Raw genomic sequence first — 25323 nt, 5'->3', positions numbered from 1 at the left:
CAAGGGCATTGACACAGTAGCCTAAAGAACATACAGTTTGCCAAGAGACTACGGGAATTTATTCAGATATATAACAAAACAAAGTCAGATGCAAACTCTAATTATATTTTTCAGTGTTTACACTCTAACGATGCAAGGGAACAAGTGATGCCTAAACAACTAGAAGGATCCGAAGCATGAACACAAGCAAGAAGATGGTACAAACATCTCCACCTCCACGAACATCTATCATGGTTTAGATTCATAGGGTGATATGAAATGGAAACACAGTTTAAATATATTCTAATTCACTGTGTTATTGCTCCATAAGCCACCAACACTGGGAGTAGCAGCTTCAGCAGCAGCACCTTGCAAATCTGATAAGGAGAAAGACCGCCATGAAGGACACTTATCAACAGGAGGTGATGATGACAGCTCACTTTTCATACTTCTTCTAGCATGTGGTGGTAAAGGAGGAAGACTGCAACCTGGTGGCGATGGATTTGAATTGGAGGTCTCGCCGCTATTGCTTTCAGAGCAGTTCATGTTAGCGGCAAGAGACAACATACTTCTAGAATTGGTCGGTCTTTTTGATATTCCACCAATGCGATTCCTCATAATGCTATTCTGATTCTTGTCCCATAAGTTATTGAAGACCAGCAGGTTCTTGCGTTTCCTTGTATAAGCATTTTCTGGTTTCGTGATTTCTTTCATTGAGGGGATTGATGCAGCATCAGATAGGCTGGTAAATGATTTGGATTTACCAGAGTAAAACTTTGATATGCTTTTCCTATAAAATTCCAGAAACCATGAAATGATCACCACCATAGAGCAAATTAAGGAGGACAGTCTAAGCGTTGAGTAAAATCTAACAGCAAATGGCAAAAAAGTAATCTTAGGAGAGTTACGCAAGATGGATAAAGCAGTCAGCATTTCGATGACAGCATCATAAACAGTGGATGATTGCAGATTTTTAATGACAAACAGCAAAAATCCTCTTTGCACTTATTGGAGGGATCTTTGTTTTCCACTTTTCCTAACTCCTGTTTTGTGGTTGATTCCAGCTGCCTTAAGTCTTCTAGTGATTCTTAAGACTTACTTTACTTAGCACAGGACCAGAGATCTATATCCAACAGAACATAAGACAGAGGAGAAAGATGGCTCACTACCTCTTTCAAGATTTGGAATATTCATATGAAACTATACAGTGCATGTCATCTTCACATTAAATATTATCTTCTGCTGCCACAAAAAATTTAAAACATGGATGGAAGAAAAGACACCGCGGCAGCACAAGATACTCATGTGCCATAATGGTGTCTAATCACCAATCAGTATCAGTATTTTGCCAAAACATTTTCACGATGTCTGCTTTCATTTAATAATCCGAACACCATGATGAGAAATACAAGATGGCACCATGAACTCATTAAGATGCATAATGATCCCAAAATTAACTCCGCCATGTGAAGATTTTGTGAGATATGGAGGATGGACAAGCATCTAACAGAGATAGTAAAAATTTTAAGTTTTTAACTAGTGAATTAACTAATAAACTTAGAACCTTCTCCAAACACAAGTCAAGTTAGAAGGCTGCTTTATAAAGGGAGATAATGATTTAACTTTTTCTCCATGCATCATTGGCAGAACAAGACCTTATAAGTCTCTATTGACCAGAAATTTGCTAGATACACAGCCCAAAACAGAACTTTAGAGGACACCAGCTCCTTGGCAAAAGAGAAGTCCAGGAGTATAAATGGGAATCAACAAATCCACATTAGCATTTGGGTTACTAAAAATTAACTTAGCACCGTATACTCCACTTCACTTCCACTGCGGATCCAGTACTAATAGATCAAATACACTGATAATTCTCACAGAGAGAAATGTTGCAGAGCCAAAATTGAATAATGATATGTGAACCTAAATAAGATTTGTTTCTATTCCCAGCCAAAAGAAAGAGCTCAATATAGAATATACAAATTTCTCTCTTAATAACTCGAATTTTTTTCCCCAACACAGAATCTCCATCTACGATATAGCTTGATTAGAACTTATTTGGTAGCATAACGTTTCCCACCCAAAAAGCGATCGATTATCCATTATGGCATCAATTTTCCCATAATTATACAAAACACAAAGCCCTAAACCACAGAACATCACTGCAAACTAACATAATCCTACCAATTCACAATATTATCCAAGCAATCATCACATAACAAACACAATCACTTACTTCACAGGAAGAACTTCTTCCAGAGAATCCAAGCTGTCCAACGGCCCTCCTTTATATTGACTCTGCACCTCCTCCTCATCACTGCCGCCACTGTGATGCTCGTCACTGTTCTTCCCGATCGAAGAACTGGATGACAATGACAACGAACCGCTTCGATCTTCCTCCGGCGACCGCTGATCGGCCGGTGGATCGTACGAGGCAAAAGCCATCTCGCGGTGGACGAATCCTGGCCCGTCGATCGGGTGCCCCCCGCCGCCGCCTGAGTTGCTCCGCTGCAAGGCTATCGACATCTCCGCCGCCGCACTTTTGCCGAGGAGGTTTGTCTATAGAAACATGTGAATCGTATGTATTGTTGAGAGAGAAACTGTAACCGAATGAGTGAGAGAGAGAGAGAGAGAGAGAGAGAGAGAGGGAAAATTGAACGAGAGTGAAGATATTGATTGTGAAAGGCCTTATCTTTATCCAAAGTGAAGCAGCACAATTTCCAAATTGCATAATTAAACAATATTATCTCTTTTTCATTTTTTAATCTTGAATAGAAGGCGTGTTAGGGTGTTGGAAGGCGTACCGTAACTAATACGTGGCGTGTTTCGACGTGATTTCAGCCGTTGGATTAAGGGGATTGAAACGTGTCGGTTAATGATGCAGCTGATTTTTTTTATGTGTGAATTTGGTGTGTGAGGATATATGGGAATATTCTTCTACGAGTACTGGACAAAGATTAGTGGGGTTTTTGTTAGACAAATAAATAAAACTTTTATTTAACGTTAATTAATTTTTAATTAATATTTGCATTACTAATTAATTATAGTCAATGTAATTATGACGGTTGCACGAGAGTTTGCCGCCATGCGACTGACGTAAATAAATAAGCATGCAAATTGCCGCAAAATACACTTAATTTAATTTCATTTAGTTCAATTATATTATATACCACTAAAAATAACGGACTATATAGTATATATATGATACTTTTCACAGCTTTCTTATGAAAAAAAGTCTGATATTCTATTAAGTCTTCAATTAAAAAGTCTGATATTCTAAAAAGTCTTCATTTTTATCGTGGACTATATGATACTTTTAACATCTTTCTTATGAAAAAAAGTCTGAGAGCATCCGCAGCCGCACGGCACACTCCTGTCTGCCGCTACGCTCTTGCCGCTGGCACGGCTCTGCTCGATACATAGAGCACGTTCGTGCCGCTGAACAGGGCAACGTGGCACGTTTCTATTGGCCGTTGACATTTTCTTTTTCTTTTTTTTTAAATTCGAAAATAATACCAAAATTTTAAAAAATATATTTTCTGATTCCCAAAAATATACAGATTTTATTACCATTTTTTTTGAACTTTTTTTGAAAATTTAAAAAATTAATCCCAAAATCATCTATAAATACACTCATTCATCATCCATTTGGACGAAATTCGGCCACGAGTAGTGAGTTTTTTAAATTTTATGAATTTAATTATGTAATTTTTTATTTTTAGGATTTTAATAATATACTTTTTAATTTTTAGGATTTTAATTATGTAACTTTTATTTTTTTGTAATTTGTAATAGTAATCCGGATATTTTTAATGCATTTTAATTTTGTGGAAATGTTTTTATTTAAATTGAATAATAGAATGGTGGGGCCCTTGAGCTTGTCCTTGCGGAAGAGCACGGATGTGGGTGTTGTGCTCTTGCCTAACGACAATGAGTAAAAGTGGGTCCGGGCCCACATCCGTGCTCATTGGCAAGAGCACGGATGGGGATGCTCTGATATTCTATTAAGTCTTCAATTAAAAAGTCTGATATTCTAAAGAGTCTTCATTTTTATCATTAAAGTTCAATTGTAGGTAATTTTTCTACCGAATCTCCAAAAATAGACTTACAAAGTAAGAAAAAATGCTAAAGTTATAACGAGAAAAGACTGTTGGCGTAAGTCATGCGCGCACGACTATTGTTGGCGTGAGTCATACGCGAATGCGTGTAATTGTTAGAGCGAATGTGTGTGATTATTCGAATAATTTAAGTACGAGAAAATACTATTGTTGACGTTAGTTGTACGCGAATGTATGTGATTATTTGAATAAGTGATTAAACTAGTAAAAAACTTCTTAATCGGCAAATTTTGTCTTTCATCGAGTAGTATATATTTTTGACCAATATAACAAATTACATATAGTGTAAAATAAAACAAATAAGACTCAAACAAATATTAAAAATACAAAAGTAATTTATAAAATAGAATCAACTCATTTCATCAAGTTACTTGAGTCATATTCCATTTTAGGTTGTCTCAAGTTATTTGAGTAATTCTTTTATGGTGGTTATAAAGGCCCTCAGAGAGTTCGGCAATTTATATGGCTTGCTTTCAAATACCGTTATTCACCAGTGTTGAGAGATGTAGCCGACATATTATTAATGATGCAGCTTGTATTGGTTGTGGGGGAGCACAAGAATCCATTGATCATGTCTCAGGCCATCCGCATCTGTGTCTCAATATCGTCTCTTAACCGTCTCATCCATTCACTATTCATGGGCCCCACTGCACTTTTTACCCCATCTCTTAACTAAGAGAGAGCACTTGCATCCATCCATCTCTTAACCATCTAATCCTTTAACTATTCATTCAATTTCATTTTTTATTTTTATTTCCAACAAATTTCAATTAATAAAAACACACTTCATTAAATAAAAGAAAATTACAATTTAAAATCCTAAAAATATAAAAAAACACATAATTAAAATCATAAAAAAACCACGTAATTAAAATATAAAAAAACACATATAATTAAAATCCTAAAAAAAGACATAATTTAAAATACTAGAAAAAAAGAATTTTTTTTATTCAGATTTTTTTAAAAAAATAATAATTAAAAATAGCAAAAAATCGACGCCCACTCGCGTGCCGGCGAGTGGGCGTCACGCCGCACGCCAGAGCTCGCCACGTGGTGCTGGCGCGTGGCGGCCTGTCCCGCGTCCCGCTCCTCCCCCACGAGCTAAGCGACGAGATTGAGCATCCGCAGCGAGACGCCGCTACGGATGCTCTTAAGACGCTGCTCGACTACCTCTTCCATCAGCATTCTATTTTTCCACGCAAAGCTAAGACCAAAGTTCCAGTGAATAAATTAGTTGGTCCAGTACTCCAACATCAGGTAGCTATAAGCTCCATACAGGCGGGGCAGTGAAGGGAGTATCTCAAATGGCATCAGCCGGTGGTGTTATTATGAATGCAGAATGATGTTGGGGGTATTATTTAAATGATACTCCAAAAGCTTAGGACATGGTTCGGTAATTATGGCTGAATTATGTGCCATATATGATAGTTTGGAGCTTGCTTGGGACAAAAACATACTAAGTCTTGAAGTCGAGAATGACAACCAAGCAGTTGTCTTTACAATCAACTTGAATAGAGAGGATGGAAGTTGCTTCATTATTGTTCGAAATATTTGGATTATACATGACAGACATTGGTATGTGATAATAAAACACATATATCGTGAGGCTAATTCGGTTGCAGATTAGTTGGCAAGCTGGTCGTCTGGTCGGGATACATGTATGTATTTGCATGATGAGCCACCGATTGGGGTACGAAACTTATTATTGAGGAATCGATTGAGAATTGCACATGTTCGAGCTGAATAGACTGTAGTATTTTTTTAAGGACTCTGCCCTCTCTTATAACCAACTAAAAAAATAACACATATAATTTCATTTATTTTACTCCTTATTTTCTCTATGCATTATTCGCTATCTTATGGGAGTGCATTATTTTATCTATATTTAACCTATAAAAGTACAATTTTTTAAATTATGTATCAAAAAGAAACTTGTCAAGTAACAAAAACATATTCATCTCAAATTAATCATTTACTCCCCTCCGTTCGCCATTTGAAGTTTCATTTCTTAGCGGCATTAGTTTTAAGAAATGGTAAGAAAAGTGAGTGAAAAAGAGTTAGTAGAATATGAGTCTCACTTGTATATATTAGTTTTAAATGAAATGTGGGTGAAATTAGTTAGTTGAATATGAGACTCGGAGTACCATTTATAGTAAAAGTGAACCAGAACTCTATTCGCGGACGGATTAAAATGGAAAAACAGGACTCATATTCAGGGAGGAGGGGATATATCGCAAATTAACCATTTATGTCGCAAATCATGTAGTACTACGTTTTAAATGTTGAGTTTTTGAAAAAATATAAATAGCATAGCTTTTACAAATATACTTGCTCTGCCCCCCCCCCCCCCCCCCCCCTGATTTGAATAATATTCCCAAAACCTCTCCACTTTACTCAAAAACCCCGAGCTGCGAAAATGTCGCCCGCCGTCACCGGAATTCTCAGCTACGAGGATTTCGTCAAGGTCCACGGCGTCCTTCTAGCAGCATCTGGTCTTCCGCAGCCGTTGCACCGGAAGCTCTACCAGAAGCTCACGTCCGAGACTTTCGACGGCGGGAGCTATTTTCAGGTGGAGCCTGTTGAGAGCGGCAGGCAGAGGAGGCTCGTGTCGACGGCGGATTACATCGGTCAAAATTCCGATGTATTTCTGATTGATCACGCCTGGACTTTTCGCTTATCCGATGCTTATAAGCAGGTATATGCGAACTCAATTGCTACGCTCTGTATAATTGATTGATTGCAATGTATCGAACGAGTTATGTTGTTATTAACTGATCTTATCTCGAGGTATATTATCTGATTTCATAAGTTATGATGGTGCAGCTGCAGGAGGTTCCTGGATTGGTGGAGAGAATGGCGTCGTTGATGTGTGTTGACGTGGATTTGAATTCGGAGGTGGACGAGGCGGGTGGTGAAGACGATGATGCTAAATTGAGTGCTGCAGAAGTAGTTGAGAGAGAGTTTTGTAAAGTTAGGGAAGAAGGTGCTCGTTCTGTTAGATGGTTGGAGCTCGAAGATCTCGAAATTGACGATGATATGCTACTTTCCCTTGATCTGCCGACTAAATTCCCTGTCAGTTGCTAACTGTATCACAATCTCCATTTTCGCTGCTATGTTTATCTACTTATGAATGGTTCAGTTTATTAAGTTTGTGTTGTTGTGCATGTTTATTGACAATGGTAGGTTGTTATACTAGTGGACATAGGTTTCACTCAAACCGAATTGAAGTGGATTCTCTTGTTTATATGTGTGGCTTTGTTGTATTTTGCCTCTTGGTCGATGTTTTAACCTTATTGTGGACTCTACTGCACCAGCACTTGCTTGCACTAAGTCTCCGCGGAAACAAGCTTGAGAATCCTGAGATTTTGTTAGAAGTGGTGGCTCAGTTCAAATCTCTCAGAGCTCTGTGGGTGAACTACAATCCGGCACTGGAAAATGGGTGAGTCTCCATGTTCTTCGGAAACTGCTTAGGATCAATTTAGGTCTGAAACATTTGAATGCATTGGAGGTTTTTGAGAAAAATTTCCTTTCCAGTGTAAACTACGTTGAAGATAATGAATTACTTTCTTTTTCAGTGTAAAGGACTTGGAAGCTCGTATTCTAGGAAGCTGCCGTGAACTGGAAATTTATAATTCCCAGTTCACTCCTAAGTATGGCAAGTGGGCCTTAGGATTCTGTGGAGGACTATACGAGAAAGACAATCCTGGAGATTCTGATGAGAGTGATCATCAGTTGCAAAGCGTTACGTCTCTTGACCTTTCAAATAGGGGCATCCAAAATCTTATCACTGAGGTGTAGTAGTATTCTACTCTAAATAACTCACCCCAACTTTTAGCATCCTACTTCCTTCCTTATTAATCTACAACTTTCTTCAGGTATTTCCTGATCTAACTAGTTCAATTTGTTCCGGTTGTCTTCGTTTAGGCCTTTTCCCCAGTTGAAATACCTATGCTATCATACTTGAATCTTCGTGGAAATACATTAGACGAGAACTCAGTCAGCATACTACTATACTATCTTAGAGGATTCACCAATCTAACTGCTTTGGAGGTAGCTCTGTTAAATGAAAATTATTTACTTTTCTCCATACTGCCAATCACGTTGACCTGAGCATTACAATAGGTGGATATTCCCGGTCATCTTGGAGAGAGTGCTGTTGAAATTATTGAAGCTCTTCCCGCTCTCTCTGAGTTAAATGGACTTAGTACTTCCAAGATCTTAGAATCTGAGAAGAGCATTGCTGATTCAGTATTAAAACCCCGCCTCCCTGAGTTCAATGCTGAAGAATCTCTCACTGATCGTGTTATCAATGCTATGTGGTTGTACCTAATGACATATCGGCTTGCTGATGAAGAAAAGATTGATGAAACTTCTGTTTGGTATTCACTTGATTATATTGTTCAAATCCTTTATCGAGTTTAATATTGGGCCAATATTGAGAAATTCCATTTATGGATAACAAGAATGTCCTTGGGATTTTTTTTAAATGTTAGTTTGATTGCCTGATTGGCTGAGATGCCAGCTGGTCCATTATAAAAGAACTATAAAATCAATGTGAATCTTTCACTTCTAACGCCGACTCTACTTTATTATTGTCTTCAAGTTGGAATATTGCAGAAGGTCCCGACCATTATATGTGTTTCTGCTTAGATTGGAAAAGGCATGGTTTGCATTCACTCAACCAAGGACTTTGGTAAACTAGGATAATTGAAAATGTTCAATGTTGGGTAGAAATGTAATCCACATCCATTAGTGTTTGGTCACCCTAGTCTCCTGCCATGTGATATTCACTAAACTATTTTACGAAGAAGAGGCTCTAAAACAGCTCATGTGCAAAGAGAACAACTATGAAATATTTGTATCTTGTGGACAAGACTGTGAATGTCATGGTCTTTAGTTGTGCTTTATATTAACTTTCATTTAAAATTGCTCTCAGGTATGTGATGGATGAGCTCGGTTCAGCTTTGCGTCACAGCGATGAAGCCAATTTCAGAGTTTCACCTTTTCTCTACATGCCCGATGGTAACCTGGAGTCAGCTGTCAGGTTCTTTCTTCAAACCGTTCCTTGTATTTCCCTATTTATGTCGGGAGCATCTTCATAGTCCACTCTATTAGTTTTCTCCCTTGGGATCCTAATCTTATTCCTATATTTCATTGAAAAGTACTCCCTCCGTCCGAAGGAAGATGACCCCTTCCTTAGGCGGCACGGAGTTTTATGCAATTATATTTGTGTGTTAAGTGGAGAGAGTAAAGTAAGAGAGAGGGAATAAAGTAGAGATAAATGTGTTTCCATTTATAGTACTGAGTCATCTTGGTTGGGACAAACTAAAAAGGAAAGTGGGTCATCTTTAATGGGACAGAGGGAGTACTAAAAGTCTAACACTGAGTGAAAATTCTCAGTTACTCAGTTCTTTGGCCTACAAAAACTGTGCAACAAGGTGATGAATGCACTCGTGATTACCTGTTTGGCATTGGGGAGGAGCGGCAACGTTCTGCAAGACTCACTGCCTGGTTTCACACCCCTCAAAATTATTTTCTAAGAGTATGATTTCTGATTGTGATGTTTTATGTCTGGTCCATCCATGACTCTTATGTTCATTTAAATCCTAATGTTGTTTCTGTAGGAGTATGAAAAATTCAACCTGGAATTGAACTCAAGAAGGTTTTCTCCAGTACCAACTAAGGCATTGGCAACCAATAGTCTGCTTCATGGTGATAGAAGTGTGTTGAAGGTTTACACTGATTTACCTCAAGTGGAGGAATTTCTGACACGTCCAGAATTTGCAATCAGTATGTACTTGAACTCATAACCACTAGAATAATTGGATTCCTATATTAAGCTTGTGACAATTGTTTGAGCATGTTTCTAATGCCATGAGACAGTATACTTGCAAACATGATGCAAATATGATCTCTTGTCTTTTCTTACTCTAGTACTTGGGTCATAACATCTATATCTGTGCACCGTTCATCGTGTATATATACTTGACTTTCGTAATTCTGTAACTCGTCATTTCCAATTGTTTCTTCCGCAGCAAGTGAACCAAAGGATGCAGATATTATATGGACTAGTTTGCAAGTTGATGAGGAGATGAAGGAGGCAGTTGGACTGAATGATCAGCAATACATTAATCAATTTCCTTTTGAGGCTTGCCTTGTTATGAAACATCATCTGGCCAAAACTGTTCAGAAGGTTCTATACTTTCCAACTTCTTGCATTGGTCAATTCATAAATTGCATAGCTTAAATGTCTTATTGATACAAAATGCTTCTGGATACAACCCCATCTTATAGGCCCATGGTGCTCCTCAGTGGCTCCAGCCAACATATAATCTTGAAACACATCTTGCTCAACTCATAGGGGACTGTTATACACGTGAAAGGGATGGAGTTGACAATTTGTGGATCCTAAAACCATGGAACATGGCAAGAACTATTGATACAACTGTTACCCAGAATTTATCTCAGATTATCCGCCTCATGGAGACTGGCCCGAAAATATGTCAAAAGTACATCGAACACCCTGCCTTATTTAGAGGGAAAAAATTTGATCTGCGCTACATTATCTTGGTGCGCAGTATCAACCCTTTGGAGATATTCATTTCAGAGGTCTTTTGGGTATGTGTCCATTCCCTTTTTTGTGGGGGTGATGCTATAATGGTGTTGAGTATCATGTTTTGTCATATCTATATATTAAGTTATAGTTTTTGAGCATGTCTCCATCTCTTTTACCAGGTTAGGTTGGCAAATAACACTTACTCTTTGGAGCAGCACAGTTTATTTGAATACGAGACACATTTCACCGTTATGGTAATTATGTCTACCATTTACCTCCTGGGTTAAATAGTGCCTCCACAATCTCTGAACACTTTTTACAAGTAATTTGATGTCATTACCTAGTTTGGATATCAGTATCCAAATAAAGTGCATGTCTTGGTACTTGCTTTAGTAGAAAAGATCGAAGAAAATTATGTGGTCATCTTATTTTTGCGACTTTTGTGTTCTTTAGAATTACAGGGGAAGATTGAATCACATGAACACACCAGATTTTGTAAAGGAATTTGAAAAAGAGCATAATGGTACTGTTTTTTTAAATTATTATTTTTTCCCATTTCCACTGTTTGTCAATGGATTAGCAGGTGTCTTCATTCACAAGGTGCTCTTGTTTTTGCAGTTAAATGGTTGGATATCCATCTAAGAGTTAAACAGATGATCAGATCTGTTTTCGAGGGAGCTGCTGCAGTGCATCCAGAAATGCATAGTCCAACATCTAGAGCGATGTATGGGGTTGATGTCATGCTCGACAGCCACTACCTACCTAAGTTGCTAGAGGTGCGATGAACTCCTACTTCTTTTACTTCTAAATATAAGAATATGGCATATTAGTTGAATCTAAAGAGAAAAATGAAGATTGTATACTTCTTTTTTGGACGGTTGAAAACCATCACAAGACATGGGTATGAATTCTAACATGTTTGGTATATTAACAAAACATGGGTATGAAAACCATCACAAAACATGCCAAATATTCATAAATTCCTGTTTGGTACAAAGGCCTGAGCTTCGCTAAAGAAACAAGTCGAAAACATGAAATCGTGTTACTCTTGCATCAACAGTCGGGGTATCTTTATTTATGTGAAATGTTTTGACGAGAATTCATCTTCATGCTCTTTTTGTGTTAGTATGTGTTTCACTAGCTATGGCTTTGTTATTTATTTCGGTTTTTTTCCCCTGATTTGCTCTAGAGTCTAGAATGAAATAATCAAATCCCTGCATTTCTACTTTACTAAACATATAACCGCCTCTGCTCTCTGTCAATACATGCGTTTGATACTGGTGTTTGGTTTGATGGGACATAGTCTTATGAATGTTGTTCGGTGGCCTGATACTTAATCTCGAGACAAAAATATGTGACATAATTTCTAGCTAATTCAATATATGTAACAAAATTAATCTCAGACAATTTCTGGTAGATTCAATATCGGACAATCTCATGTTTTGCTAGGTTACGTATTGCCCGGACTGTACTCGCGCATGCACATATGATACTCAAGCCATATTTGGAGACGGAAGCACAGTGAAAGGAAGTGACTTCTACAACTTGGTGTTTGGTTGTCTCTTCTTAAACGAGACCACTCATGTATCCCCATTGTAATAACTAGTTAGTTGAATATTGTTTGTGTGATTGGAGTGGATAATGTAATATTCATCGGTATGCTCCGCCTTTGGTATGGTTGGTTTCGTACGATTTTGCAAATCTTGTATTAGCCCACCATTAGAGTTCTCGTCCTTAAACTCATCGGGCATCGTAACTGATATAACGAGATATGGACCGGGTATCGTAACCAGCCCAACAAAGGAAATGAGGGTTCCAATATTTGTGTGGTTTTTGCCAATTTTTTAAGCTCTTGCCATGATTTTTCTTGATGTTCCACGGTTTTCCTGATTTTAGATCAAAACTAGTGGTTTACCCTTGAAAATTATCGAATTGTAATAAGATTGTTAGGACTTAGGACCGATATGTCAGTTCCAATTCAACCCTTAAAAAATGATCAAATTGTAACAAGATTGTATCCAACTTGTTTTGATTTAACCACATGTCCGAAATATTGAGATTTTTTTTGTTTTTTTTAAAAAAACATAAAATTCCAATTTTTATTGCTATTATTGCATTAAGCGGATATAAGATTATACTCCATCCGTCCAACATTGGGTGTTCCAATTTTTCATTTTAGTTCACACATTAAGAGTCTCGGTTCACTCATTCCATAAATAGTAACAGACCTCACATTCCACTAATTTCATTTCACTCACATTTTATTAGTATAAAACTACATAAAAAGAAGACTCATATTCCATTATATTTTTCATCAACTTTCCTTTACATTTCTTAAAACTCGTTCTGGATTCAATTAGGACTCCTAATGTGGAACGGAGGGGTAGTACCTATTTCGATATTCATTTACCTTCCTTACAATTCGTGCTGGATTCAATTGAGATTCCTAATGTGGAAAGAAGGGATAGTACCTATTTCGATAATACCTTTTCAGTTACTCATAAAAAGCATACTACAATAAAATAAACCTAGTTTTTAGATAAATAGACATTACTACCCCTAATGAAAAAATAAAAACAGAAAAAAATAGGTAAAAAAAAGAATTAGAGCATCTCCAGTGGGCGGACATCCCACTCGGACATCCACTAGGACATCCCAAAAACACCTCCTGCCACGTCACTAGGACATCCCACCCCACTGCCACATCACTAGGACATCCCATGCATATCCGCCCTTCCCATCGCCCTTCCCACTAGGACATCCCGCAATAAAAAAAATCATAAATTCACACCCATCACCCTTCCCACTAGGACATCCCGCAATAAAAAAAATCATAAATTCACAAATAAAATTCAACGAGCCGTATATATAGAGTTTCAAAACAAAAAAAAAATAATAAAAACGGGACGTCCGACCGGACGTCCGAGTTGAAGCCACAGTGGCGGACGTCCGCCCGCCCGTCGCCGGGACGTCCGAGGACACCCGACGTCCTCACGGGACGTCCGTATCCGACCTCCGACCTCCCAACGGCGGACGTCCCGTCGCCCTTCCCGGTGTCCGACCGGACGTCCTACCGGAGGGGCGCCATAGGAGATGCTCTTAGAAATCATGTTGCTAGGAATCATAGCTCAAGTTAAGTAAAAATAAAAAAAAGGAGAAGTCACACTTCAAATTCCTATACAGTTTCTGTTGAGCAAATCCTAAATCACTAAACTTCATCCTCTGTCTATACACTCTCCTATACAAAAGAAGAAAAGAATGCACCCGACAAACAAAGAAAAGAGAAACAACGAGATAGTGAGACCTTACTAATCAACTGGTTCTGCTGTAGTCCGAGTCTTCGATGAGATTTTCTTCTGCAGTTCCAAATTGGACATGTTTGCAGACTCCAATGCACGCTCCAGCTTTCGTTCATCCAACAAAAAGGTCAGAAACTCTACGAAACACAGAGACATGTACTTTCCAAAAACACGAGGAACTTTACTAATACTACCTTAGCTGCTCTGGCGCTCCACTCCCCAAGTATAGCTCTAAGCCTTTCATTCTCCTCGATGTACTGTTCCATGACCGATAGTGCATCAAAAGTTGATACAAGAATTCAAAATAGATGCATATTCTCAAAAGGACTTTTTGGCATGGTCTACAGTGGAATCTGCTGTACATGACTAGAAAAGCATGAAATAAAATCTATCTATACTAGTACAGATCATTGTTCATAGATGGTTTAATGTTCCCATAAGTTGTATCGTTTAATGTATTTTCAAGCCTCTTTTCTATCCCTGTCGTTTTCATCCCCGTCCTGGTTTAGCTACTGACGGAGGGTTGTGAAAACAGAAAAAACTTGTAGCAAATATCTACCTGATTGTTAGTGTTGCGAACGCCTTGTATCTCGGAGTCTCTCTCAGCTATCAGAGAGCGAGCAAGTCGAAGTTCCGATTGTAACTGGTTCATCTGCAATGAAAGACACTCATTAGGATATATCATATATGGAAAGGTAGTGTAGAACTCGCAAAATGTCTAGATCCATGTAAAGGAGACACTCGCATGAAGATCCTTAGACTCCAAATAAAGCACAAGCTCTATAAATAATGTTAACTCTTGTAAAGGGAAAGAATTTAGGTTTCTAGAAACAAGAACGCATGTGTAGGATAGTAAAGCTCTAAAGGCTGCATTATACTACAAAGCTATATTTGTTTATAATTATTAGCATTCAGCCCATCATTAAGGTTTTATATGCCGAGAGGATATTCCAATGCTAACCATTATAAATTTTCAATGCAATAAAAATACTTTATGATAACAGGCGACTCTAGCAGGTGTAAAACATAGAAAGATAAGAACTTATAGTGTTGTGTTAGCTTCCATAAGAGATTAAAAATGAACAGCAACGGTCCGCCAACAGAATTAGCTCATTTATAAGCTGCATAATAATTTGATCCTACATCTGCACATATATTAATCACATGCCGACCAAAAACTCACTGGTAAGGAATTACTACAAGCAGGTAAAACTAAATTGTTGAGTCACTATTCAATAAGAAACAATTCAGTTCTATGTACTGCTAAAACCTGCCATGAAGAGCTGTTTAATTACCTCAGCCGAAAGTGTCCGTAGTTCTTGATCACGAGTAGCTAACAAATGAGCCAGATCAACCTACAAGGTTCAGGAAAATTTATCATGAGTTTATATCTCAAAGAAGTGCCAAAGCCTGTGATCCAATGAAACATCCCTGAGATGCGTATACAAAAGGAAACATCATTGGTAGCTAGGAGATGTATCATATGTCAAACTAAGGGAACAAGATGTTCCTGTATCTATCCTACCAACATCTCAGACTTCTCCAGTAATGTGTCCAAAGCTCACTCTACCAGCTTATCTCAATACCAAGCAATGCCTATTTGTTTGACAGAAAAGTAACTCATAGTAACCGTCTTCTGCAAACTGAGTCAATAAACATCAGCATGATGCTAGACTACAAATTGGAAACTTTGGGGATTGGAAGATTAGGCAACTAAACACCACATCCAAACTGTTGCCGACTTACAAACCTTTAGCATTCTAAAATATGTTCTCTTACCATCATGCATTAGATAGAGTGAAGCAGTGTCAGTGTTTCTCTAATATTTGGGCCAGAAAGAACACACATAACAAGGATTATGATTACCTGAGGCGTGCTACCATCATTAGTTCTCTCATATTTGCTCAAAGATTCTTGCAGTCTAAGAATCTATAGAAAAAAATTAAGATCAGAAATCACACAAGAAAACATCCTAAAATGTATGTGTATATGCTATAACAGTAACATGCCATGAATTCCAAACTCCAGAAATTAAGAAAAGATGCACTCGGCCACTGTTGACTTGTATGAAACCGAATTTCATTAAAATAATTAACAAAATTAGATTTCATAGAAGTCAACAGGAACAGCCAAACATTCGATCAAATTCAAGATGTATTCTACACCAGAGATATGAAAGGTATGAGCAGAATTCATGACATGTTTCTTAATACAACTTACCTCCTCACTGAGAAAGTGAAGGTTTTCTCTCTGATACTGCAGCAATGCCATCTGTTGATCTGATAGTCGCCCCCCATCATGGTACCTATAATAAAATAAAATGTCAAATGTATACAGTGAAATGGCCATACTAAAGTTTCTGATGATCATAGCATTAATCTGCTAGAACTGGAGGTCTATTTTTCTAAGTGACTCAACTTATTCTCTTAATGCAACTGAATGATGGTCAATGAGCACTGTAATAAGAAGAGGATGTTAGTAATATGTGGACTAGTTTTGTTTCTTTCTTTTCTTTTATAAAAGTGGTGGTGGTGGTGGTGTGTGGGTGTGGGTGGGGTATAAAAGTCGAACTTAATTAACTCATACATCACCACCATATTCCAACAATAGACGAGTCATGAGTCTGTCTATAACATGCCAAACTTTAAGAAAGTTTGTTGAATTAAGCACGCCAAAAGTATTTAGATGTATATAGCATGACTAAGTCACTACCTCAATCCTTCTAAAGGACTTGCTTGTTGCAGTGGAGAGTACAATGAGTTCAAAGCGTCAGGTTGGGAATCCAATGAATTGTATTGGTGCACATAACCTGCAGTTTCCAAAATGCTCTTAAGCAATAACTTTATATTATCTCAGGTAACCTTATATAATCCACATAAAATAAATCATAGAATTAACTTTATATTATCTCATGAATTTCGCATTCTGAACTATTTTCAAAGAATTTGTGGCACTAAGTTCCATAACATAATTTGCACCATCTCACCGACATAGACACTCATGAAAAATCCTGCACATACTGCTTCAACCAGCATAATGATTCTGCAAAGATTAACAGACAAATGATTAAGTTATAAGAATCAAAAGCTACCTCAGGCATTGATTATGCAGCAATTTTGAACATCAATTTCAAACATCAAATGGGAACTTAGTCATCTTACAAGACGGGATCAAACACGGAAGAAATAAGTAGAATAAAAAGTAGGGTTGCGAAAATGTATATCTGCAAGTTAATGTATAGAAAGTGATATATGGGGTTCCCAGATCACACATTCTGATCTAAGTATGTTGACCTGAGTAGCATAGAAATTGATAGAAAACTTATATGGTGCTTCCAGGCCATGACAAGCAGCATTGCAGCAGTTCCTGCATTTAACTAACATAGATCAGATAAACATATTCCATGAAGTTTTTAATTTCTATTTTGTGTCTCCAGAGTCGTACACATATATATAAGAAGAGAATGAGCAAGAAATCACTTGAGATTTCAAAATCATAGTCTATAATTCTATGTAAGAGATCATATTAAATAATGGGTCCAGTAAAAAAAGGTGTGGTTCAGTTCTTTTGCACATAAGAAGCCGATATTCTATTAGTAATTTATGTCAATTGGATAACTAATGTATCAGCCACAGACTATTCTGAACTGAATGACAGAAAGATTAAGTAGGAAATCATATGCATACCATATGCAATAGTAGCAAATGGTAGGCGAATTATATGCTTCAACTTTTGGCTGAAACCATAATAACCCTACAAAGTTTAGTTTATCCCATGTTATCCAACAGTTAATAACATAAAAATATAATTTTTTTTAAAAATGTGGAAATGCAACTCCAGGGCATCCTGGCTAAAAACCAAGCGATACATTGTGAATGGTCAAGTCAAAATGCAGCAAGAATTTTATTTTATTTCACATTAACATCCCCAATAGCTATTATAAGAAATTCTTCAAGTTAGTTGAAATAAAACCCGACTGAAATGGAAACAGAAGTTCAGTTTTCCAACACAACCCTTATATACGGCTTTGAATCCACATTGATTCTTTTTTTTTTCATACATTGCCCTCCTTATTTCTTAGAATAGTATCATTTAATCTATTGTGTGTGTCAAAGTTGTCAACACTTGTCAACTTCCCAATTGATAAACCTGAAGACTCCAGTCGTCAAAAGCATAAATCACCTAATGCACCAGTTAATGCATCCACAGCACATGCACTTCAAACAGTACTATTAATCATGTAAGTTCAATGGATTACACACAAACCCAATAAAACCCAAATTTAAAGATTAAGACTAAGCTAGACTTCTTTTGCTGTCCTTGCTATCTTCACTGATGCCTCCTAGCGTATGGTGTTTTAGAATGCTATACGCAATCCAATGCACATTTCAAAATCTAATTTTGAGTTATATGTGTATCTTGTTGATGAGAACCTGTAAGAGCTATGATGACAATGGCATTGATCCGTCATGAAAAGGATAACTAAATACCTGCAGGCGTATCTTGTGAACTTGATAAACCAAATATTGTAGAAAAATGCCTGTACAATGTGGCAGACATTTTTTAGCAAATACAACAGTTCAATAAAGAATTTATTGCCAGCTACCTGTTCTCAAGAAGATAATATTCATTCACATAGGTAGCATGTAATATTCATAAAAACATCTCCAAATTTCACTTGACTCAGTATATATGCCTGGTGGCAACTGGTTTAACTTTTGCTATGCCTAACCAAGATTATGCCCTAGTCATCCACATTTCCTTTGCAATTGATTGTTTTTATCTGGTCAACAACCAAAATACACTTGTTTACTTTTGATTCGAGGAGCTGAGAGAGAATGATAAACTGTGAGCTTTCTGCCTGGTTTGCATATTACGTGTCTGCGGATTCACAACGGTAGCATGTAACACATACAAGAAGGCAAATAAAGTTCTGATTGCATTAAGTATGATATGATTTCAGAAAAACCATTACTCGTTAGATAACTAGTAAATTAACTCACAGCCTCGGAAAAAGGGACAAAGTCAGTAGCCTTACTCTAGAAAACTAGAAACACAGCGCCAGCAGTGAAGCTCCAAGATCAGATAAGAAATTTAGAATTTTAGAGAATAGTGAGATGAGAACAATGGTTTCATTTTCAACTAAGGCTCTCGCCGAAACCAAACAAAACCAATTTATCTCCTTAAACTTTTGCTAGAGCATAATATGCTCTAGCAAAATACAATCTGATTAATGATTAAAGATCCTACCCAAGATTCAATTAAGGATGGTGGGATCCAAATGTAATAGGGAAAAATGAAAAAAAACCTTAAAATCATGCACTCTCGCATGGCTATATTACTCTTATCTTTCTTTTCACATCTTCTCTCTATTTTCATATGCCAAAGTTAAAATGTTGTTTGCTAAAACAAGTTGCTCTTCCCTCTTAAGTTCGATAAGCAGATGCTCATTTCAATACAGTCAAACTTCAACGTTTTCTGGTTAATGTAGAAATAAAATATAAACCCAAACTACATTGTTTTACAAAGTACACCGATAGTAAAACCATGCCAAGAGAAGCAAATTCAAGAGAGTCAGAAAACTTCAGATATATCATGCGTATATAAACAGAGAAGTTATTAAATGTTCGTGAATGACCTGTAACGACCAAAAGAAGGATATTACAGCTACACAGTAGTGAGACGGTTAAATCTTCCAAAGACTTAAGAATCCATGTGATTCCCAGAGCAAAAATTGCATAACCTGCCTAGAATGGTACGAAAATCAGATTTCCTCAATCGTATGTGTTGATATCCAATGAACATACGTTACAGTAGATAAAAACTTGCCAGTAAAATACAATAAAAGATACTCCCAAGTATCCTTGTTCGCTTCTGGTGGCCACATAAGGGAGCCTCTTGCAGTATGTCAAGGAACCTGCACGGCAGGTAGCTATGTAATAAGAAGAATAGACGACACAGTGGCTCGTGGTTAATTTGGAAAACTAAGGCATATTCATTATGTTTCCATAAAAAAAGTCACAAGCTAGAAACCCAAAGGAGCTCATAGACGGTTTCTTATGGCCATATTCTCAAGCCAATAGTGGATTGTAACTCCTTTTTTTCATGTTCAGTCTAAATATGTGAATTCCTGAACCAAAAAAGTCACTGTTGACAGATCACCGGCCAAAAAGAAGCAATGAACATCGTATGCAGAAGAACGAGACACGAGCTTCGGATTTTGTCTCATGTTGAACTAAAATCGTCGAGATTTGGCATTAAGAAAAAAAATCAGTCTATACTATCACTGACTCCAACAAAAGTACCAGTCCTTGATGAGTTAAATACTTATATCTGGAAACACACAGTGATCATTTCGCAATTCAAATAGCAAATTAGGCAGAATTCATCACCTCCACTCCAACAACAGCATATGATAATCACAATCAAAAATAGGAAAGGAAAATCACTATAATAAAAATCCAGAAACGCAATTATATGTCAAAATTGGTGCGGTGATTAGAAGAAAACGCACAGGTTGGTTTCTTCGGGAGATGCAGCGTAGGAAGAGCCGTGCCTGTCCATCGACATTTCTGAAGAGAAATTGTCACTTGTTGCTGGCGAATTTAGTCGGAAAAGTCATGGATTTATCGCCGGATTTTGCTTCTGTTATCTCTCCGCCGAATGTGTTTCTTCTCAGGCGGAATTTGTTAATTTATACCTCAAAACTGACTGTGTTTGACAAATGATTTGAATGGGAATTTAATCAAATTGTTTATGTAATGTTTCATTTCATAAATTTACAAATATGGAGTGACTCTATTATGATTTGTTTTTTTAATACCAATCTAATTTCATATAGTTTTAATTCTCTGGTTCATAATCATATAGTTTTGTGACATTGCATTTTATAAGGTGTTGGAGGTTATAAGATTTCTAAAATCAACTTAACCAAACATTCCTAAAGTAAAAACTTGGATATGTAAATAATGTAATTATAATAAATGTTTAATGGAGTATTAGAGATCTCTTTATTTTAATTATACAATTTTTAAAATGATAATCATTTAAAGAGTATAATTTTAGAAATGATGCAATTTATATTTATTAAAAATTAATAATGGATCATAATTAAATTGTACACCATTGTTACTTGATAAAAAAAATGAAGACAAGAGTATCAACAGTGGTGCGGAATTCCCGGCAGAATTCCCAAAAACACCTCCTGCCAAGTCATACGGACTTCCCACTGCACTGGCACGTCATACGGAATTCCCACTGCACAATGACGGAATTCCCTGCGGAATTCCCGAAGGAATTCCCACAATAAAAAAATTCACAAATTCACAAATTAAACAATTTCCGGAAGTAAGAAATTTACGGAATTAAATAGTCGACACAAATAGGGAAAAATATTCCATTAATAAAAAAATATTTAATGCATTAAACGGGAATTCTGTGCGGAATTCCGCGGAACGCCGCGGAATTGCGAATTCCTTCGCGGAATTCCGTATACGTGGAAGGGACGCACAATGGCGGACGTCCGCCATGGAATTCCCACGCGCCGATGGGAATTCCGCGTGGACGTCCGCTATTGCTGATGCTCATAGGTTTTTGTGGCCCGAGCTTGCATTGTCATCCCTCTCTATTGTAGTCGGAGCCATTACTTGAGGCTTCATTTGAATCCTTTCTTGCTCGCTTCAAAATTCAAAGCCTCTTATATTTCATAATCTCTTCTGTCTTGTGTGACTTATTGACAGTCTTCTCCAATTTTTTCGTTAGCAAACTACCATGCCAAACATGGCAGTGTTTTAGTTATAACAGAAAAATTATAGTTTTCCATACATGTCGAATGCCACCTATATTTTACCTCGAATTGGGGATGTTAAAAGAAGATAATAACGTATACATCTTAATTGTATGACAATTTTGTCACAATCAATAGATTGAGGGTTTAAACGTGAATGAGAAACCATTATTAATATTGGCAGAGCTACGTCATAGGATAGGGCCATGAGCAGCTGCACAACAATTTCAAAATTTTATAAGCGAATTTTTAGTAATTTTAGTACCATTTGATTAGTTAAATTAGAGAAATAGAAAATTGTTGTACGATAAAACTTCAGCAGTTTAGTTGTGTGTTGGTTATTCATTTTTTGTGAAAATTATTAGTATATCTTGTAAATTTAATTCAGTTTCTACTGATATCAGTAACACCTCTCTGTCTTCTTGAACTCTCAACATGAAACGCACGACTTCAACGCGATCTTTTTAAGCAAAAGGATGTTAAAGAAGATGGAGTGGAATAATGCTATGCAACATCATAAATTATAGATTACATGAAATTCCGATGAGTTCTTTCACCTGCTGGACCTATATCTTATCTTATTTAGTAATCCATTTTTGCCAATCACACTTGCTGCATCTGAAACTGAAGCTTTTCTTTTCAAATCGTTGAAGGAGTTCGCTTAAGCAACTATAGGATATGATGCACATGTTGCAACGCCTGCAACAAGATTTTTAATCGTCAATCATCAGTTCATATTTCAGTTTTAGCACTTCTTTAAAATTTGGGTTAACTACGAATAAAATCACGACGAATGTCAATTATGGTTTGTTGAAATTTGAACAACTACTCACCAAGTTTAAAATTGATAAATCATGAAGTTTCAAAAATTCTAAATTGTTCCATCTGATCAAATTTGGGGAAAATTGAAGTTAGAAAGACAAAAGGTCTACATAGAAGTTGTGGTTAGGCAGCAACATGAAAGGGACAAGGTGTAGGTGGAGAGATATTTTTCTTAGTTTTTCGGATTCATAACGATGTCATTTGACCGTCCATGTCATCACATTAATACACTGTATCAAATCAACACCGCATTGACCAGATAAAAATCGTCATAGGTTCAAATTTTTTAAACTTAGTGATTTGTCGTTTAAATTTTATAAAGTGCAAGACAGATCAGAATTTAGCCATAACCCACGGCAATTAGTTAACCCTAAAAAAATTTAAACTGAAATTGAAGACAGAAGTTGCAAAACACTTACCACACATGTTCTTGCCCATCTCCATCTTGAAATAGCCATTGTCGCCCCAGTCAGCTCCCCATGAGTTCTTGATGAGCCAATACGGCACTCCATTTTCAACTCCGTAACCAACAGCCAGAACCGCGTGGTTAACATCCTGCGCATGTTGCAAGAGAAGGCGCGAAAGAGAGAGAGTCGTCATCACATCACATTATATATATATCAATTCATGTATAACAATGACCAGGGGCAAAACGAACCATTGGATCGCTGCCACAAGTGGTGCTAGTGTAAACACCACCGTTGTATGCTTTGAACCCATCAACTACCTCAAACGCCACACTCACCGGCCGAACAAATGCAACCGCATGCTTAAGCTCATCCTCGGCACCCTATTTGGTTCTTAAAGTGTTAAAAATGAAAAGAAATAAAAATACACCAATGGTTTATCATCTTACCAGAGTGATATTGACAGAATCAACTACTTTGACAGCAACATTCTCAGAGGAATACTTGCACACTCCATCCTTTCCAGTGTATGGGTAGGCAGCCTCAGTATCAAGGCCACCGTTGTATTTGATGTACTCGAAGGCTTGAGATGGCAATCCACCATTGCAGCCAAAGTTGTTGAAAGCTCCAGCACAGTCGACGAGCTGCTGCTCGGACAGAGAAATACTCTTTCCAAATGCTTGTGCATAAGCTGCCTCTAGTGCTCCTGTCGAACTGCAACATCACATATATTAAGAGCCGTGTATAGTTTTTGATGAAGTCCCAAAATCATCTTACCTGAATGTCCAGCAAGATCCACAACTACCTTGATTTTTCACTGGGCTAACAATGCCACTTTTCCTCCAGTCTATCTGCAATCATTAGAAGCCAAATTAAATATAGCGTTCTAGCAAAGTAGTGAGCTTTCAATAGAGTGCAAAGACAGAACGAGCCTAGCTGGACTAAGCATAGGAATACATCAGCAAGAAAAGAAGCAATTAGAGAGCCTTTTGGATATTGAGAATGAAAACAAATATAAGTACCAAGGTAGGGAGGACTGCATCAGTGAGCTTATGGTTGCCACTTCTTGTAGCAGAGCAATTTTGAGCAGCTCCCAGTCTATGCTTCTTGAACTCGTCCCATGTAAGATCAGTAAACTCTGTTCGCGTTGAAAGGAAACATTTCATATCTTGCATTACTTCAGTGTTCACTATTGTATGCCTATGGCTATGGATGCAAACTGAATGTCATATTACTATCTATGTTTGCACCTGTGCTGTTTCAGAAGTCTAAAGAAAAGAAGCAATACATCTATACAATCAGTACTTCCCCACCTAGCAGTCTCTCCTTTCTCTACGAATTGTGTACTTCAGATTATCTTCTTTTTTAGGAGAGTTTTTAAAGTTTTGAAGTAATTTAATCACTTTCCTAAGGACTATCTATTTGTTAATACATATTAAACCAAACAATAAATAATTGAGCGACAGATTCAACTAATATCAACACAATACACAAAGTGTTAAGAGTTTGAGCAGTCATGATTGATCTAAAATTGCAACCTATGTGAAGATGATCCAATCTCAGTGAAGAACTACCGATTATTGAAGAAACATTAGTAAAAGCTGGATTTACCGTTGACTCCCATAGAGTAGGAGAGTCCTTTTCTGTTATGCGATCGGATCATCCTCAAATTCTCGGAGAAAACCTGAAATCTCCTCTGTATCTCCTCCGAACTCTCGTACATCTTCCCGTACCTTTTCACGATCAAGCAAAAAGCAAAAAAATTCAATATCGAGTAAATCAAACTTAAAAACAACCACAGCAATATAAGAATCGACCTATGAGCGAAGCGAGCGAAGGAGACGGCGCGGCGCGAGTCTCCGACTGCTTTGAGAATGGAGGACTCTAGCTCGTGGAGACCGTCGACGACTTGCCTGATCGGATTATCGAGGAGCTCCGATCCGGATCGAGCGACGGTAGCGGAGGCGATCAGAACTCCGATGAAGAGAAGCAGAAGCCGAGCCATGGGGATTGGGGAATATGGAGCAGATAGAGAGTTGAGTAGAGAGGCGGACTGCGCTTTGGGTAGTTTTATTATCCAATGGAGCGGCTCAGGTGGGCCCCGCGGCTCCGTATATAATTGAAGATGGGGCCCGCAGCGGTGTGTTGGACAACAGCGATTGGGGATGGTCTCCGTGTCCTGCGTGGGAGATATTTTAAGAAGCGAAAGAAACAAAACAAGGGATGACGTGGCTCGTGACGTCGCTTCCATTTGACACACACAAATAAGCTTAATTTATACTCCATCCTTCCACTTAAATATCTATTTTTTCCATTTAGTTTGTCTTTTGATGTTTACTTTTTCCATTTAGAAATA

General features: G+C 37.4%; 4 protein-coding genes across 5 annotated transcripts; 1 reads left to right on the top strand and 3 right to left on the bottom strand.

The window, feature by feature from the left end:
• Positions 1-36: 36 nt before the first annotated feature.
• On the bottom strand, positions 37-2666 carry LOC121800001. The gene is made up of 2 exons (XM_042199542.1): positions 2216-2666; positions 37-769 (listed from the first exon to the last, which is right to left on the bottom strand). The coding sequence occupies exons 1-2, from the start codon at positions 2503-2505 to the stop codon at positions 283-285; spliced, it is 777 nt and encodes a 258-aa protein (XP_042055476.1). The 5' UTR covers positions 2506-2666; the 3' UTR covers positions 37-282.
• A 3792-nt stretch (positions 2667-6458) lies between these two features.
• On the top strand, positions 6459-12328 carry LOC121799998 (tubulin--tyrosine ligase-like protein 12). Its single transcript, XM_042199540.1, has 15 exons — positions 6459-6792; positions 6921-7169; positions 7412-7536; positions 7673-7889; positions 8022-8147; positions 8220-8476; positions 9034-9141; positions 9498-9639; positions 9722-9887; positions 10133-10290; positions 10392-10715; positions 10833-10907; positions 11107-11176; positions 11272-11429; positions 12103-12328. The coding sequence occupies exons 1-15, from the start codon at positions 6514-6516 to the stop codon at positions 12250-12252; spliced, it is 2604 nt and encodes an 867-aa protein (XP_042055474.1). The 5' UTR covers positions 6459-6513; the 3' UTR covers positions 12253-12328.
• A 1449-nt stretch (positions 12329-13777) lies between these two features.
• On the bottom strand, positions 13778-20716 carry LOC121799997 (protein FIP1-like). Of its 2 annotated transcripts, none has more exons than XM_042199539.1 (14): positions 20467-20716; positions 19782-19869; positions 19591-19695; positions 18443-18492; positions 17639-17705; positions 17246-17318; positions 16939-16994; positions 16665-16761; positions 16173-16257; positions 15819-15881; positions 15248-15307; positions 14512-14604; positions 14147-14209; positions 13778-14057 (listed from the first exon to the last, which is right to left on the bottom strand). In XM_042199539.1, the coding sequence occupies exons 2-14, from the start codon at positions 19837-19839 to the stop codon at positions 13962-13964; spliced, it is 966 nt and encodes a 321-aa protein (XP_042055473.1). In that variant the 5' UTR covers positions 19840-19869; positions 20467-20716; the 3' UTR covers positions 13778-13961. The 2 variants fall into 2 exon arrangements, with proteins under 2 accessions (XP_042055473.1, XP_042055472.1); XM_042199538.1 differs by having other exon boundaries at positions 19591-19699; positions 20467-20713.
• A 1483-nt stretch (positions 20717-22199) lies between these two features.
• LOC121799996 (cysteine proteinase 3-like) lies at positions 22200-25016 on the bottom strand. The gene is made up of 8 exons (XM_042199537.1): positions 24785-25016; positions 24579-24700; positions 23990-24105; positions 23745-23818; positions 23417-23681; positions 23219-23350; positions 22980-23115; positions 22200-22437 (listed from the first exon to the last, which is right to left on the bottom strand). Exons 1-8 carry the CDS (start codon positions 24970-24972, stop codon positions 22400-22402), a joined length of 1071 nt encoding a protein of 356 aa, XP_042055471.1. The 5' UTR covers positions 24973-25016; the 3' UTR covers positions 22200-22399.
• Between the last annotated feature and the right edge of the window lie 307 nt (positions 25017-25323).

This window comes from Salvia splendens, chromosome 4 (assembly GCF_004379255.2).
Source record: "Salvia splendens isolate huo1 chromosome 4, SspV2, whole genome shotgun sequence".
NCBI lineage: Eukaryota > Viridiplantae > Streptophyta > Magnoliopsida > Lamiales > Lamiaceae > Salvia > Salvia splendens.
The sequence above is the reverse complement of the archived record's forward strand: the minus strand, read 5'-3'. Positions and strand labels throughout refer to the sequence as shown.